Source organism: Bacillus rossius, chromosome 2, assembly GCF_032445375.1.
Source record: "Bacillus rossius redtenbacheri isolate Brsri chromosome 2, Brsri_v3, whole genome shotgun sequence".
Classification (NCBI taxonomy): Eukaryota; Metazoa; Arthropoda; class Insecta; order Phasmatodea; family Bacillidae; genus Bacillus; species Bacillus rossius.
This window is the reverse complement of record NC_086331.1, coordinates 25,737,058-25,750,851: the sequence shown is the minus strand read 5'-3', so window position 1 is coordinate 25,750,851 and position 13,794 is coordinate 25,737,058. Positions and strand designations below refer to the sequence as shown.

Below are 13,794 nucleotides of genomic sequence, written 5' to 3'. Positions count from 1 at the left end.
GAAGAGTTTGATTATACCTCATGGGAAGATCCTAACATATTGTTTAACAGGCTACGACTACTACATGGATCGCTTTGTGCAGGAAACTATTCGAACATTAAAGAAATATCCTTCATACTCAAAGAACTGAGGGAAACTGGTTACATACAATAATGGCTTAAATTAAATGTATCTGTATAAACATGAAGATAAATTAATATATTTTCTTTCCAAATGGTATCTACGATTTATCGAAATCTGATTTCTAAATAAAACTTATAACTTAAAGGTGCAAAATACGTTACCACTGCCAGTCAAAATGTATACTAATAAAGACATGTTAGTAATCATGCCAAGTTCGATAAGAAAAGTAATTGGAATCAGTTGGAAGCTATTGAAGATGGAGCTCTTGGAACAATTGGAACCTTTTGAAGCATTTGGAGCCTTTTGGAGCTGTTGGATCCATTTGGAGCTGTGTTAAGCATTTGGAGCCTTTTTTGGAGCAGTTGGAGCATTTGGAGTCATTTGGAGCATTTGGAGCTGTCAAGCATTTAAAGCCTTTTGGAGCTGTTGGAGTCATTTGGAGCATTTGGAGCCATTTGGAGCTGTGTTAAGCATTTGGAGCCTTTTTTTGGAGCTGTTGTAGCATTTGGAGTCTTTTGAAGCATTTGGAGCCATTTGGAGACATTTGGAGCATTTGGAGCCGTTTGGAGCATTTGGAGCCATTTGGAGCTGTCAAGCATTCGGAGCCTTTTTTTGGAGCTGTTGGAGCATTTGGAGACATTTGGAGCATTTGGAGCCGTTTGGAGCATTTGGAGCCATTTGGAGCTGTCAAGCATTCGGAGCCTTTTTTTGGAGCTGTTGGAGCATTTGGAGCCTTTTGAAGCATTTGGAGGCTATTGGAGCATTTGGAGCCTTTTTTTGGAGCATTTGGAGCCATTTGGAGCTGTGTTAAGCATTTGGAGGCTATTGGAGCATTTGGAGCCTTTTTTTGGAGCTGTTGGAGCATTTGGAGTCTTTTGAAGCATTAGGAGTCATTTGGAGCTGTCAAGCATTTGGAGGTTGTTGGAGCTGATGGAGCCATTTGAAGGTCGTTTGGAGCATTTGGAGCCATTTGGAGCTAAGAATTAGTCGTTGCACGTCTATGCAGGGCTAAATGATTATAAGATTGCTGGCTTTCGCAAGTGATTCTGTAGTAGGATAGAAATTGAGTAATAAATATTATGTTTGTAAAAGACTTTGAGGTGTTTTATTTCTCGAACCTTACACTTTTCTGGTACTTTTTTAAAATTAAAGTTGATTTATATCGGCCAGGGATCGAACCAAGGACCTTAGACGATCTAATCAATCAGTATATAGATTACAAATTTATTTAATGAATTTTGAACTTTTTCCCGAATCTCTAGCATTACAATGGTTAGGTTAGGTTAGGTTAGCATAGATTAGCATATGGATTAGGTTAGGTTAGTTTAGTTTAGTTTAGGTTAGGTTAGGTTAGGTTAGGTTAGCATAGATTAGCATATGGATTAGGCTAGGTTAGGTTAGGTTAGGTTAGCATAGATTAACATATGGATTAGGTTAGGTTAGGTTAGGTTAGTTTAGTTTATTTTAGTTTAGTTAAGGTTAAGTTAGGTTAGGTTAGGTTAGGTTAGGTTAGTTTAGTTTAGTTTAGTTTAGTTTAGCTTAGTTTAGTTTAGTTTAGGTTAGGTCAGGTTAGGTTTGGTTAGGTTAGGTTAGGTTAGGTTTAGTTTAGTTTAGGTTAGGTTAGGTTAGGTTAGCATAGATTAGCATATGGATTAGGTTAGGTTAGTTTAGTTTAGTTTAGGTTAGGTTAGGTTAGGTTAGCATAGATTAGCATATGGATTAGGCTAGGTTAGGTTAGGTTAGGTTAGCATAGATTAACATATGGATTAGGTTAGGTTAGGTTAGGTTAGTTTAGTTTAGTTTAGTTAAGGTTAAGTTAGGTTAGGTTAGGTTAGGTTAGGTTAGTTTAGTTTAGTTTAGTTTAGTTTAGTTTAGCTTAGTTTAGTTTAGTTTAGGTTAGGTCAGGTTAGGTTAGGTTAGTTTAGTTTAGTTTAGTTAAGTTTAGTTTAGTTTAGTTTAGTTTAGTTTAGGTTAGGTTAGCATAGATTAGCATATGGATTAGGTTAGGTTAGGTAAGGTTAGGTTAGGTTAGCATAGATTAGCATATGGATTAGGTTAGGTTAGGTTAGGTTAGGTTAGGTTAGCATAGATTAGCATATGGATTAGGTTAGGTTAGTTTAGTTTAGTTTAGTTTAGTTTAGGTTAGGTTAGGTTAGCATAGATTAGCATATGGATTAGGCTAGGTTAGGTTAGGTTAGGTTAGGTTAGGTTAGCATAGATTAACATATGGATTAGGTTAGGTTAGGTTAGTTTAGTTTAGTTTAGTTTAGTTTAGTTTAGGTTAAGTTAGGTAAGGTTAGGTTAGGTTATTTTAGTTTAGTTTAGTTTAGCTTAGTTTAGTTTAGTTTAGTTTAGTTTAGGTTAGGTTAGGTTAGTTTAGTTTAGTTTAGTTTAGTTTAGGTTAGGTTAGGTTAGGTTAGCATAGATTAGCATATGGATTAGGTTAGGTTAGGTTAGGTTAGGTTAGGTTAGCATAGATTAGCATATAGATTAGGTTAGGTTAGGTTAGGTTTTAGTTTAGTTTAGTTTAGTTTAGTTTAGGTTAGGTTAGGTTAGGTTGAGTTATGTTAGGCTAGGTTAGGTTAGGTTAGGTTATGTTAGGTTAGCATAGATTAGCATATGGATTAGGTTAGGTTATGTTAGGTTAGTTTAGTTTAGTTTAGTTTGGTTTAGTTTAGTTTAGTTTAGGTTAGGTTAGGTTAGGTTAGGTTAGGTTAGCTTAGATTAGCATATGGATTAGGTTAAGTTAGGTTATGTTAGGAGAGGTTAGGTTAGGTTAGTTTAGTTTAGTTTAGGTTAGGTTAGGTTAGTTTAGGTTAGGTTAGGTTAGTTTAGTTTAGTTTGGTTAGGTTAGGTTAGGTTAGGTTAGCATAGATTAGCATATGGATTAGGTTAGGTGAGGTTAGTTTAGTTTAGTTTAGGTTAGGTTAGGTTAGGTTAGGTTAGTTTAGTTTAGTTTAATTTATGTTAGGTTAGGTTAGGTTAGGTTAGGTTAGCATATGGATTAGATGACGATATCAGGTTGGCAACATCGAGGGTTGCAAGGCTAAAGGTCAGGGTCGAATTTCAATGTCAGGGTAAAATTTCAAGGTCAAGGTCAAATTTCTAGGTCAAGGACAAAGTTCAGGGTCAAAGTCAATGTTCAAAGTCAATGTTCAAGGTCAAAGTAAATGTTTAAGGTCAATGTTCATGGGTAAGGTCAAGGTTAAATGTCAAGGTCAAAGGTCAAGGTCAAAGGTCAAGAAGTTTTATGTCACTGAAGATGTCAAATTTTATGTTAAAATTGAAAAGTTTTCAGCAGGTTGGAAAAAAAAACTTTGCAAAAATAAAACTTAATTTATTTTAATTGAAAATATATTAGAATACCTATGCTAAATATACAAATTTTTCTATAGTGTTTGGTTTCAAGGTTTTTTTACATTTATTACAATGTTCAAAGATTTTAAACAAAACATTAAATTAATCAAATAGTAGTGAGGAATTTAAATATTATTTATTGGTTAACATTTTTTATTATTATAATTTAGTTCTCAATAACTTGTCAAAATTCCGTTTTTGTTGTACACGGGTTTTAATTAACTCACATAGAAAAAAAACATGGCGTGCGAAGGAAGTACCTACGGGCTCCGACCAACAGCACTTCTCTGCTGTGAAGTATTAGGAGATCAGAACTTGAGAGGAGGTAGTAATAAAAACTTGCCGGTGCCGTTGCGCGTCGTGGAAGTACAGCGCGCCAAAACACATGGTTGCCTGGCTGTATGTATCCGGCGTTCATAACACGTGTAGAAGTAGGCTTATATTCGTTACCTCCTGGCTGTTTATTACCGCCTAATACTTTTCAGAGCGAGACGTCCTGGTGAGCTGGTCTGTCCGTCCTCCTCCGTTCGTTCGTTACGTAACGGGACATTTTTTCGTGCGTACATGGCTGATGAACGTAACGGGACACTTTTTCATGCGTGTATGGCCGGCGGAAGTGACGTAATCCAACATGGCTGATGATTGTAACGGGGCACTTTTTCGTGTGTGCATGGTCGAAGGAAGTGACATAATCCCTAATCCCCAGCCCCCAGCCCCTGTCCTCATACGAACCAAATCTATCTACTTTGGTGCCATCTAGTAACAAAAAAATAATTTAATTTGGGGCGAATGGAAACATTGATTATTCCACAGAGAATTGGTTTGTATTTTGCAATACGGTTTATTTACCTAATCAAAACTAGATTTGAAATAATTAACCTTGAGACAAATTGATTGCTTGATAAATTTGGCCAAGAATGGTGATTCTCCTGACGGCGTTTTGCCTAACGGCGAGTTGCCTAACGGCGTTTTGCCTAACGGAGTTTTGCCTAACAGCGAATTGCCTAACGGCGTTTTGCCTATCGGCGGTTTGCCTAACGGCGATTTGCCTAACGGCTATTTGCCTAACCGCGATATGCCTAACGGCGTTTTGCCTAACGGCGAATTGCCTAACGGCGTTTTGCCTAACGGCGAATTGCATAATGGCGTTTTGCCTAAAATTAGGCAAAACGCCTTTAGGCAAAATGACACATGCCCGGACATGGCACCAACTCTACATACACCTCTTGCTGTGGTGGAGTAGCACACGCGCGCACACATGTCGGGAGGTTAGAAATGCTTGGCGGGCCATAGAGGGTGTTGGTGGGCAGAGAGAGGTCATGTAGTGGAGCGAGTCACATCGGGCTGAAGGGAGGGCGTAACCTGGGTAAACATCAATCATGTTGTAACAAACTCAGCTCAGGAACATAAATATCTTTGGGTCTTTGGCAGTTGTGAATTCTGAATCATTGCTATAAGACAATAGTCTTGGGTTCGATTCCAGTGCTTTACCTGTCTTAATATTATATGACTATAAAGGAACCGAGAAAGGTAAAACATTGCACTCGGATTCGGGAGGACCCGGGTTTAAATCCCAGTCTGTCCATCCTTATTACAGATTTCATCGGTTCGCCAATATCACTCTAGGTGAATACTGAGATGGTTCCTCAACATAGGCCATGGCCAAAACCTTGGAATATTCTCGGTATATCACGTTGAAATGGTAAAATATTCTTTTCATATCTGTAATTTAATATGTGTGAAGTCTCAAGGATACCTTTGTGTTAAGAATCTTGAACCCCCTTCCCCCGGTTATTCCAATGTTGGTCACATCCTGGGGTTATTTTATGTTCAGCCATGGACACAGTACTGCTGTAAACATAGGATGTAGGGGAGACCGGGGTAAGTTGGCGAACGGGGTAAGATGACGAATCGTATGTAACTAATCCAGAAACACAGATAGACGGTTGGCGCACATGTGACCTTGTGTGTCACCATCTGCACCTACTAGGCAGGTGCAGCGGAATTTTCCAGTCAGTTTGAATGTGGCAGTTTTGAGAGGCAGTCTGTTTCGTGAGCCATTGTTGTAATATTGAAGGTACGTATGTTAAGGTATTACGAGAAAAGAGTCCATTTGTTTTAAATGTTTATATATGTAAAATGAAATGCTGACTTTTGGGAGTATTTTAGTGTATAGATTGTTGAAGAAAATTTGTTAATGTTGTTCGTGATTTTGATAAAGCAAAAATACGGCTGCTGGGGCAAGTTGACGGGGGCAAGATGACAAATTCGTCATCTTGCCCCTGCAATCGTCAACTTGCCATAGGTAATGACAGTGTGAGCATTATTTTGTATTATATGTGTTATTTAAACCAATGATGTACAGATATGACGAACATTTAAGTAAAATAAAAATAATAATGAAATTATAAAATATCATAAATAGTTCCTGTGTTAATAGTCGTAACAATTTTGTTTGATTTTTTTGTAGATGCCTAGGCATATTATAAGCGGAAAACGGAAAGGAGGCGTTGGAGTGACGAAGAGATAGATAGAAGAAGCAGAATGAAGAGAAGAAAAATGAAAGAAAAACTAAGAAAACTGAAAAACAAAGCTCTGATCATTCTGTAGCAAAACCATAAAGCCTAAATAGCGTTTCTTGCCGTGCATGTGAAGAAGTTTACGTGGAACCTCCAAATGAAGACTGGATTCAGTGTTCCACATGTTCTGAGTGGTGGCACGAAAACTTTTCCAATTATGAAGTCAAGGAATTATATCAAAGTCGTTCAAATATGTTACAATATATCTTCTTTACATCCTGCACGTTGTTTAGTGTAGGATATCTATAAAACTATTGTTTACTTTGTCCATAAATATATATATTTTGGTTTCGTCATCTTACCCCAATAGGTTCGTCAACTTACCCCACTCCTGGGGCAAGATGACGAATGTGCTAACTAATTGGTTTCTTGTCAATAACTTCGGAACTACGCAAAGTAATACAACCTTTTTACATATTTAGGTAGAAATTAGTATGTACTTCGTATTGGTACCAAATTAGATATTATATATGCTTATTTATCTGTTAAAAGCCATTTCAAAGCTTAACATCGTCAACTTGCCCCGGTCTCCCCTACTAACATCTGTGATGTTAACAAAAGAATATCTAAAAAAAAATTCTGATTTATTATAGATACCTAGTATTGCACATTGCACTAACTTAATCTGTTCTGTATGTGCATAAAATATGTTGTAACCACATAATATTTTTACTTTGTTTTTAAACACATTACTTAAAAATATTAAAATAAACAATTTTTATAATAATGACTCTTGTCTTCTGTCTAAAAAAAGTGAGCGAGTTTTCAGTACTTGCCAGAGATGTGTAAACATGTTATCTTGGTAATGAGGAAATTAATTTGTTACCATGTTGCAAATAAATGTACAATACGAAACTCGGACACAAAATTTAATGCAAAATTTTTAAAATAATTTCTAGTGTGATAAATATTCGAAAATTACAAATTTAGGGGAAAAAAAACTGTTTAACATTTTCCTTTTTAAAACCTAACTAAAATTCTCATTAACATTTATTTCTAAGGGCTAACCTAAAAGGAGTACCTACCGAACTAGTTTTATGTAAATACCTCGATGCTGAACCTGTGACATTTCAGCCTAGACTGAAATTATCAATGTCTGCAGTTTTCAGGTTATATTTCTATAGGTGAGTTGAAGGTGAAATTTTAGACGTCTTCAGAAATGCAATGAAATAAGTAGGCTACGCATTACATAACGAAAATTTAAAAGGTTGAAAGTTCAATGCGCATGTATGTAGAGAATGCTATAGAAACGAGTCGAAGTCGTAAAAATGGCAGACTCATGTGTGACAACAAGCACGACTGCATGTTTCGCGAACATTGGGTGATGTACTAAGCATATCGGCATGCCAAAGTAAACTTTATGGTGGTTAAACTATCATGGAATAAAAATTTGTGTTCGGACAGTTATGGCGTCAAAGATAATTGATGTATTGTTGATTATCTAAACAGTACGAAAGCAATGCTATCTATTTGGTGGTTTTCAAACTAAAAGTTGCAGTCCATTAGTTACATTAAAACAAAATTAATCCGAAACATTTCAAAACACATATTATAACACTAATTATATATATATATGTATATATGTGTGTTTATTTGTTATGCTTAAACGATAGCAATAACCATGTAAATACTTCCTACAAACAAAAACTTAACTAGTTGAGCTGATTTAACATGTAAGATTTAATAGTAAAAATTTAACTAGGAAATAGTTTTTTTCGACATGGCGTCGAATATATGTAGGCTATCAGTTTTTGTCTCTCTACTGATTGACGAGCGCTGCACTATCTTTACAGTTCAATGTTAACCAAGGATTTCAAAATTGTAATGTCAGCATTTTAATAAAGTTATTAGTTATATTTTTAACATATAAGTTGTAATTATTTCTTTTGATGACTACGAATTAGAAATAGGTAAAGTATTAAAGGATAGTTTTACTATTATAAAGTTATGTTTGATACACCAGTATGTTTGGTGTGTACCATTTTTTTTTTACGAAAGTGACTACATACGGGGTTATGTTGCTACACATGGATCTGCAATCCATTTTTACGAAATTACTTCTACCAAATGAGACTTATACGCAGGCGCAGGTTGGAAAACATTTTCGTTTCATTCACAAAATTACTCTTACCAAATGCCGTACAATGGAGATAAGATGTTTACACATAAAAAAAAATTGTCATTATAGATTTTAAAAACGAATGCTGCCATGTAAGGTTTTTTTAGAGTTCATCTGTCTGTAGGTATAAAATAAAATAGTTTCTATGTATGACATGTGCGCATGTCAGCTACAACATTCCTGGAGCTGTGGAAGCGGCGCCAAGCAGTGATTGTGTGGGAGTGGGACCTGCAACACGTGGAAGAGGAGGAGGAGCCACGGCCAGAATTCGAGGAAACAGTCAAGACATACCGCACCAACCCCGTCACACTCGAGAAAGAGCCCTACCTGCCCACGTGGAGCAAAGCCTGGCGCTTCTTTGCCACCTCGTCTGCAGTCTTCTTCATGGTACGCTGGGCGCTCATGTGGTGAGGGTTCTGGGTTTGGTCCCAACACCATATTACATTCAAGAAGGAGCCCTACTTGACTTGGTGCATCTAAGCGACCACGTTAGCCACCTTCTTCGTGGTATCTTTGAATATATATACTGTATAGAAGTCGCGAGTGGATAGGATTTACTCTACGTTTTTCAGAAGCGTATGATGAGCAGCTTGGGAACTTCACCGCTGCAGTGCGCTGCCGTAACGCCCTGTATCGTCTTAGTTGTTATTTACACGTTAGAGCGCAGCGCTATCGCCCGCTGTCATTCCCCGCACCCCTCATCAATCATTCACTGCAGCTCAACGTCGCTCAACAGGAGAGGGAAGGGGTGTTTGAAGAGTTCGACACTTGTTCGCTAGGGACCACCACAAGTCGATGCCCTAGAAATGGTGGCGATTGCGGCGGTGAATTAAACAACTACCTCAAAACCGTATTAGAAATTTTAACCTGGGCTGGCGACTTCTATACAGTATATATATTCAAAGGTGGTATGCTTGGGGCTCATGTGGTCAAGGTCCTGGGTTCAGTTACAACACCCTGTCATGCTAGAAAAAGGGCCCTACTTTCCCATATGGAGCAAAGCTTGGAGCATCTTGCTACCACGTTAGCCACCTTCATGGTCTGCTGGGAGCTTATGTGGTAAGAGTCTTGGGTTCGGGCCCAACATCCCAACATTCTAGAGAAGGTAACCCTACCTGCCTACATGGAGCAAAGCTTGGTGCATCTTTGCTACCGCATCTGCATTATTCTTCATGGTGTGTTGGGTGCTCATGTGGTGAGAATCCTCGTTTCGGTTCCTACACCCTGTCAGGCTCATGAAGGAGCCGTACCTGCCTTAATGGACCAAAGCTTGATGTTTTTTGCCACCATGTCTGCTATCTTCTTCATGGTATGCAGGGCACTTATGTGACAAGGTTCGTGAATTTGACTCTAAATACTCGCATCACTCAAATCTGAGAGAACCGAGTCAGTACTCAAGTGGTTAGGAGACCATTATAATCTTATAGGTCCCATAGCTTTGTTTCCATGCAAAAACCAATTTAGCAAGCAATCAATCAAATCTTTAGTGTGGTTTATAGGAACTGATAGATGCCATCTTTATTTTCATTAGTTTTCTGTCTTTTGATATTAAAAATTTGGCTTCGTTATGGCAAAAGTATATAATTTAATGAACTGTATGGCTTCACTGGCATTTAGTATTTATTTATTTTTGGGAATGAATACAACTGTAAAAATGATGTCTGTAGTTATGTTAATGGCTTTATAGGTTTTAGTATGTGGGATCTATGCATTAAAGAAAGCATATTTCCAATACTACACAATAACAAAATGTTATGTCATAACAAAGTTGAAACATATATGACTTTTCTGTGTTTCTAACCCTTGAGCTTAATGCTATGTTTTCACAATTAAATAATTACACAACACATCACCTAAAAATATTAATATATTTTTTTTAATTTTCGAAAATATTCTTGACGCGACGTCTCACTACGAAAGACAGCATGCACAAATGTGTTGGCGTTAGGTGAATTGGCTTGCCAAGGCAAACTATGTAAGAAACACATTCAATATTCCGATATCATTAATACGGGGAGGCCTCCGCTGAATGTAATATATATATATATATATATATATATATATATATATATATATATATATATATATATATATATATATACACACACACACACACATTTTGCATGGTGTACGACTCTATTCCAGAAAAGGTTTTACTTACTTTTTGTCAGGTGCTTCAGTCACTATTTAGATTTTGACAGCTGAATCCTATGATATTCTAAACAAAACCATTATAGATTAATTTAGCACTAATACTAGATAATAATGTATCACTAATAATTTTGTTGATTTCATGAGGATATTCAATTGTCCAATTATGAGTGTTCACTGAAGCACATATAAAAAAGTGTAAACTTATCTTGAACAGAGTGTAACTACAACCTCTCCCTCCTGGGAGATAAGGGTATGTAACGAATAACTGCATCTACCAATTCAAAACATTCTAGTATGGTTTTTATCGTAATGATATATACAAATAATGTATCAAATTTAAAATCAAAGTAAGTAAAAATATATTTGGTGAATAAATGTCTGCAAACATTAAAAATTTGAAACTTTTTTTCTATCGTTTTGCATGTTGGTAACTATTCGTCCCTCGCCAGTCATAATAAAACGTGTAGAACTCTTGGCAAGACAAACACAATGGGTAAAAAAAATTAATAATTTCTCTATCCATTTGAAACTTTTGTGACACATTTTACTAGCAGTGAGCTGGTAAGTCAGTTAGACGATACAATTAATGTCATCACCGCAATAAATCCTGCCACATAACGCATGCTAGAAAAAGAGGGCCACTGAGTTAAGATGATATAATTTTGTAGAAAAATACGCTGTGAGTAACGTTTATATTGTATTGCAAATTAAGTTTCATTCCTTTCATCGCAGACATGCACTATACATACATAGCAGAACGCAAGAAAGTAAATGCTTGGTTGTATGTAAAATAACAAAAAAATAATACATCAAAATTTTTCAAAATTCAATTTATTATGTTTGATTTAATTTAATTTGGTTACAGGTGACAGTAGTGCTCGGAGCTGTACTTGGAACCATCATATACAGAATATCTGTTGTATCTGTCATATATGGTACTGGAGACTACTTTCTGCAAAATCATGCCAAAATTTTTACATCTGTGACAGCTGCTGTCATGAATCTTATAATTATAATGATCCTTACAAAGGTAAGAGGACTGAATGTAAACAAGCTCAAAATTTTTCTTCCTTTAGGAAATTTGTTTTAAAATTTCTAGGATACAACAATATGACAGCTATGAAAACTCAATTAAATTCACACAATTTTTTGTAGACTGGCCGGCAACTTTTGGTCTCGGTGATTGGCTGCACTGCCAGAATGCACATAAGGATTTACTTATTGTGACCTTGAGTTGTGGCTGGGAAACTGAACATGTCATTTTATTGATACTTTATATGAAATATGTTTTTGCTCTATTGTGATTTACTGTGAACTCATTTTTAACATTAGGTAATTTTTTTATTAGCTTATGCATTTTATAAAATTAAATGAAATAGTATATAAAAATTTGCAAATGTTATTACAGTAAAAATAATTTAAGAGGGAAAATATTATTTTTATTTTCAGTTGTACCAAAAGCTAGCTCTTTGGCTTACAAATGTTGAAAATCCCAGAACACAAATTGAATATGAAGACAGTTACACATTCAAGATATTTGTGTTTCAATTTGTCAACTTCTACTCTTCCCTTATTTACATCGCTTTCTTTAAGGTAAAGCACATTCACTATTCTGTTTATGTTAGTGTAATACAATGTAAGCCTACGTGACAACTGGTGTATAAGCACCAACTGGTATTGGAAATAAATATTTAAATTGGTTGTCTGTAAAGTCGGTTTACGGACGATAGTTTAACCAGGGCCGGTGCAAGGTAAATTGGCGCCCTAGGCGAAAAACCTTAATTTCCCCCCCCCCCCGCCCCCCCCCCCCCCCGGACGGACACCCCAAAAAAATTTTCCTTGCCTCAAAATACATCACGTAAGCCTAAGATTTTGTCAATCAAATGTAAGCAGGCTTGTGTTTTTTTTTACTGTTTTACTTATTACAAATTATAAACAAGTCACCGTGGACTTTAAATAAATACTTATATCAATATAAACATTCCAAACTGTTACAAAAATCCATTTTCATCTAGTTTCAATAATCGTTAAACATATTATATCAGCTGTTATGTGTCGTGCTGCGCCGCCCCCAGCTACTTGGCACCCTAGCGGTTGCCTAGTTCGCGTATATGGACGCGCCGGCCCTGAGTTTAACGTGACAACATCATAACAAAACATTGATGAATTGATTGCATACTTTTATGAATAAAATTTTATCATTTTTATTGAATTATCACTATTATGTATGGATGCAAAGAAGGAGTTAAATGAAATGTACAATTTAATTCATAAATTTACTTTCATTTGCACTCATTAATTCAAATATGTTTATTACTTTAATGAAGAGATTATTTTAACTATAACTTTTATACATGTTATGTTTGCTATTTAACTTCTTCCAATCTGTGTTATTCTGTTAAGGATAGGACGATGATAGGAACAGTAGGAAACGAATGGGAGTGTTTCAAGTTTAATGTGCCTTGAAAAAGTCAAATCGATGGTTGTTCCAATCGAGTGGAAGAGAAATAGATGCGGTGTAAGCGTACAATGAGCGTAACGGGACACAGCGTAACGGGACAAGGTGTGTAACGGGACACTTTTTCGTGCGTGCAGCCGGCGTTCATCGATTTATTAGACGTTTTCACGTCAAAATATATTTTGTATTTTAAATAATCTCATAAAAGATAAGATGATATATACCTATATTTAATAGCATATATTTTTTACGAGGCAGGGCAGGCTCCTGCAACTCAGGAGAGCAGTGTTCGGCTACACAAGACAAGTCAGGGTGAGGTTATGGTCTGTGATTCGCAGCCACGGGACCCAATCATGGAAGGCTGTAACTCAATTGGCCAATTTGTTCGTCATAAACAAGTAACTAAGTTCTGAGTGGCCCGTAAGGGGGTTTGCCAAGCATCAGATTTCAAGTTAGTGTAGAAACATGGATATTTTTAAACTATAACAAAACAGCAGTTCCCGAAACTGTTGTGATGTGGTTTGTTCTCAAAGCACTACTATACAAAACGCTTATAAATACCGCAGATGTAAAAACCTACATACCCATTTTCCATTTAAATATCCAGATAAAAGTGAAATATTCTATAGCAATATAATTATAATAAAATACTTTAAGATTAAAAAATAATTCAAAATTTGGTGTGTAATTAATGCTTCCCTTGAAATTATTACTATTACTTATAGGCAAAGTTTTAATTTTGAAATACATTAGTATATAAAAAGCACATAAAATACATGATTTACCAGGGGAAATTGTGGCAGTACCTATCAACTTACAATATAATACCTAACCTGGTAATATGATGTTTTCGCAGAATAAATAGTGCTGATAGCTGTTTGTAATCATGCTATTTTGTTGAAACTGTAATATTTCTGCAATGAAAATCTTGTGTCCAGTGTAAGGATTAGTGGTGGCCGCATTAGCAGGTTCACAGAACCAGTAACCAGGGGTCACAACATGGC

At 36.1% G+C, this 13,794-nt stretch overlaps 1 protein-coding gene across 1 annotated transcript in view; it reads left to right on the top strand.

Moving 5' to 3' along the window:
- LOC134528864 (anoctamin-4) overlaps window positions 1–13,794 on the top strand; it is a 207,979-nt gene that overhangs the window by 149,378 nt on the left and 44,807 nt on the right. Inside the window, exons 12-14 of the mRNA XM_063362531.1 lie at window positions 8,348–8,565; window positions 11,198–11,362; window positions 11,782–11,925. Of these exons, the coding sequence (XP_063218601.1) occupies window positions 8,348–8,565; window positions 11,198–11,362; window positions 11,782–11,925 (527 nt within the window). The remainder of the gene's footprint in view (window positions 1–8,347; window positions 8,566–11,197; window positions 11,363–11,781; window positions 11,926–13,794) is intronic.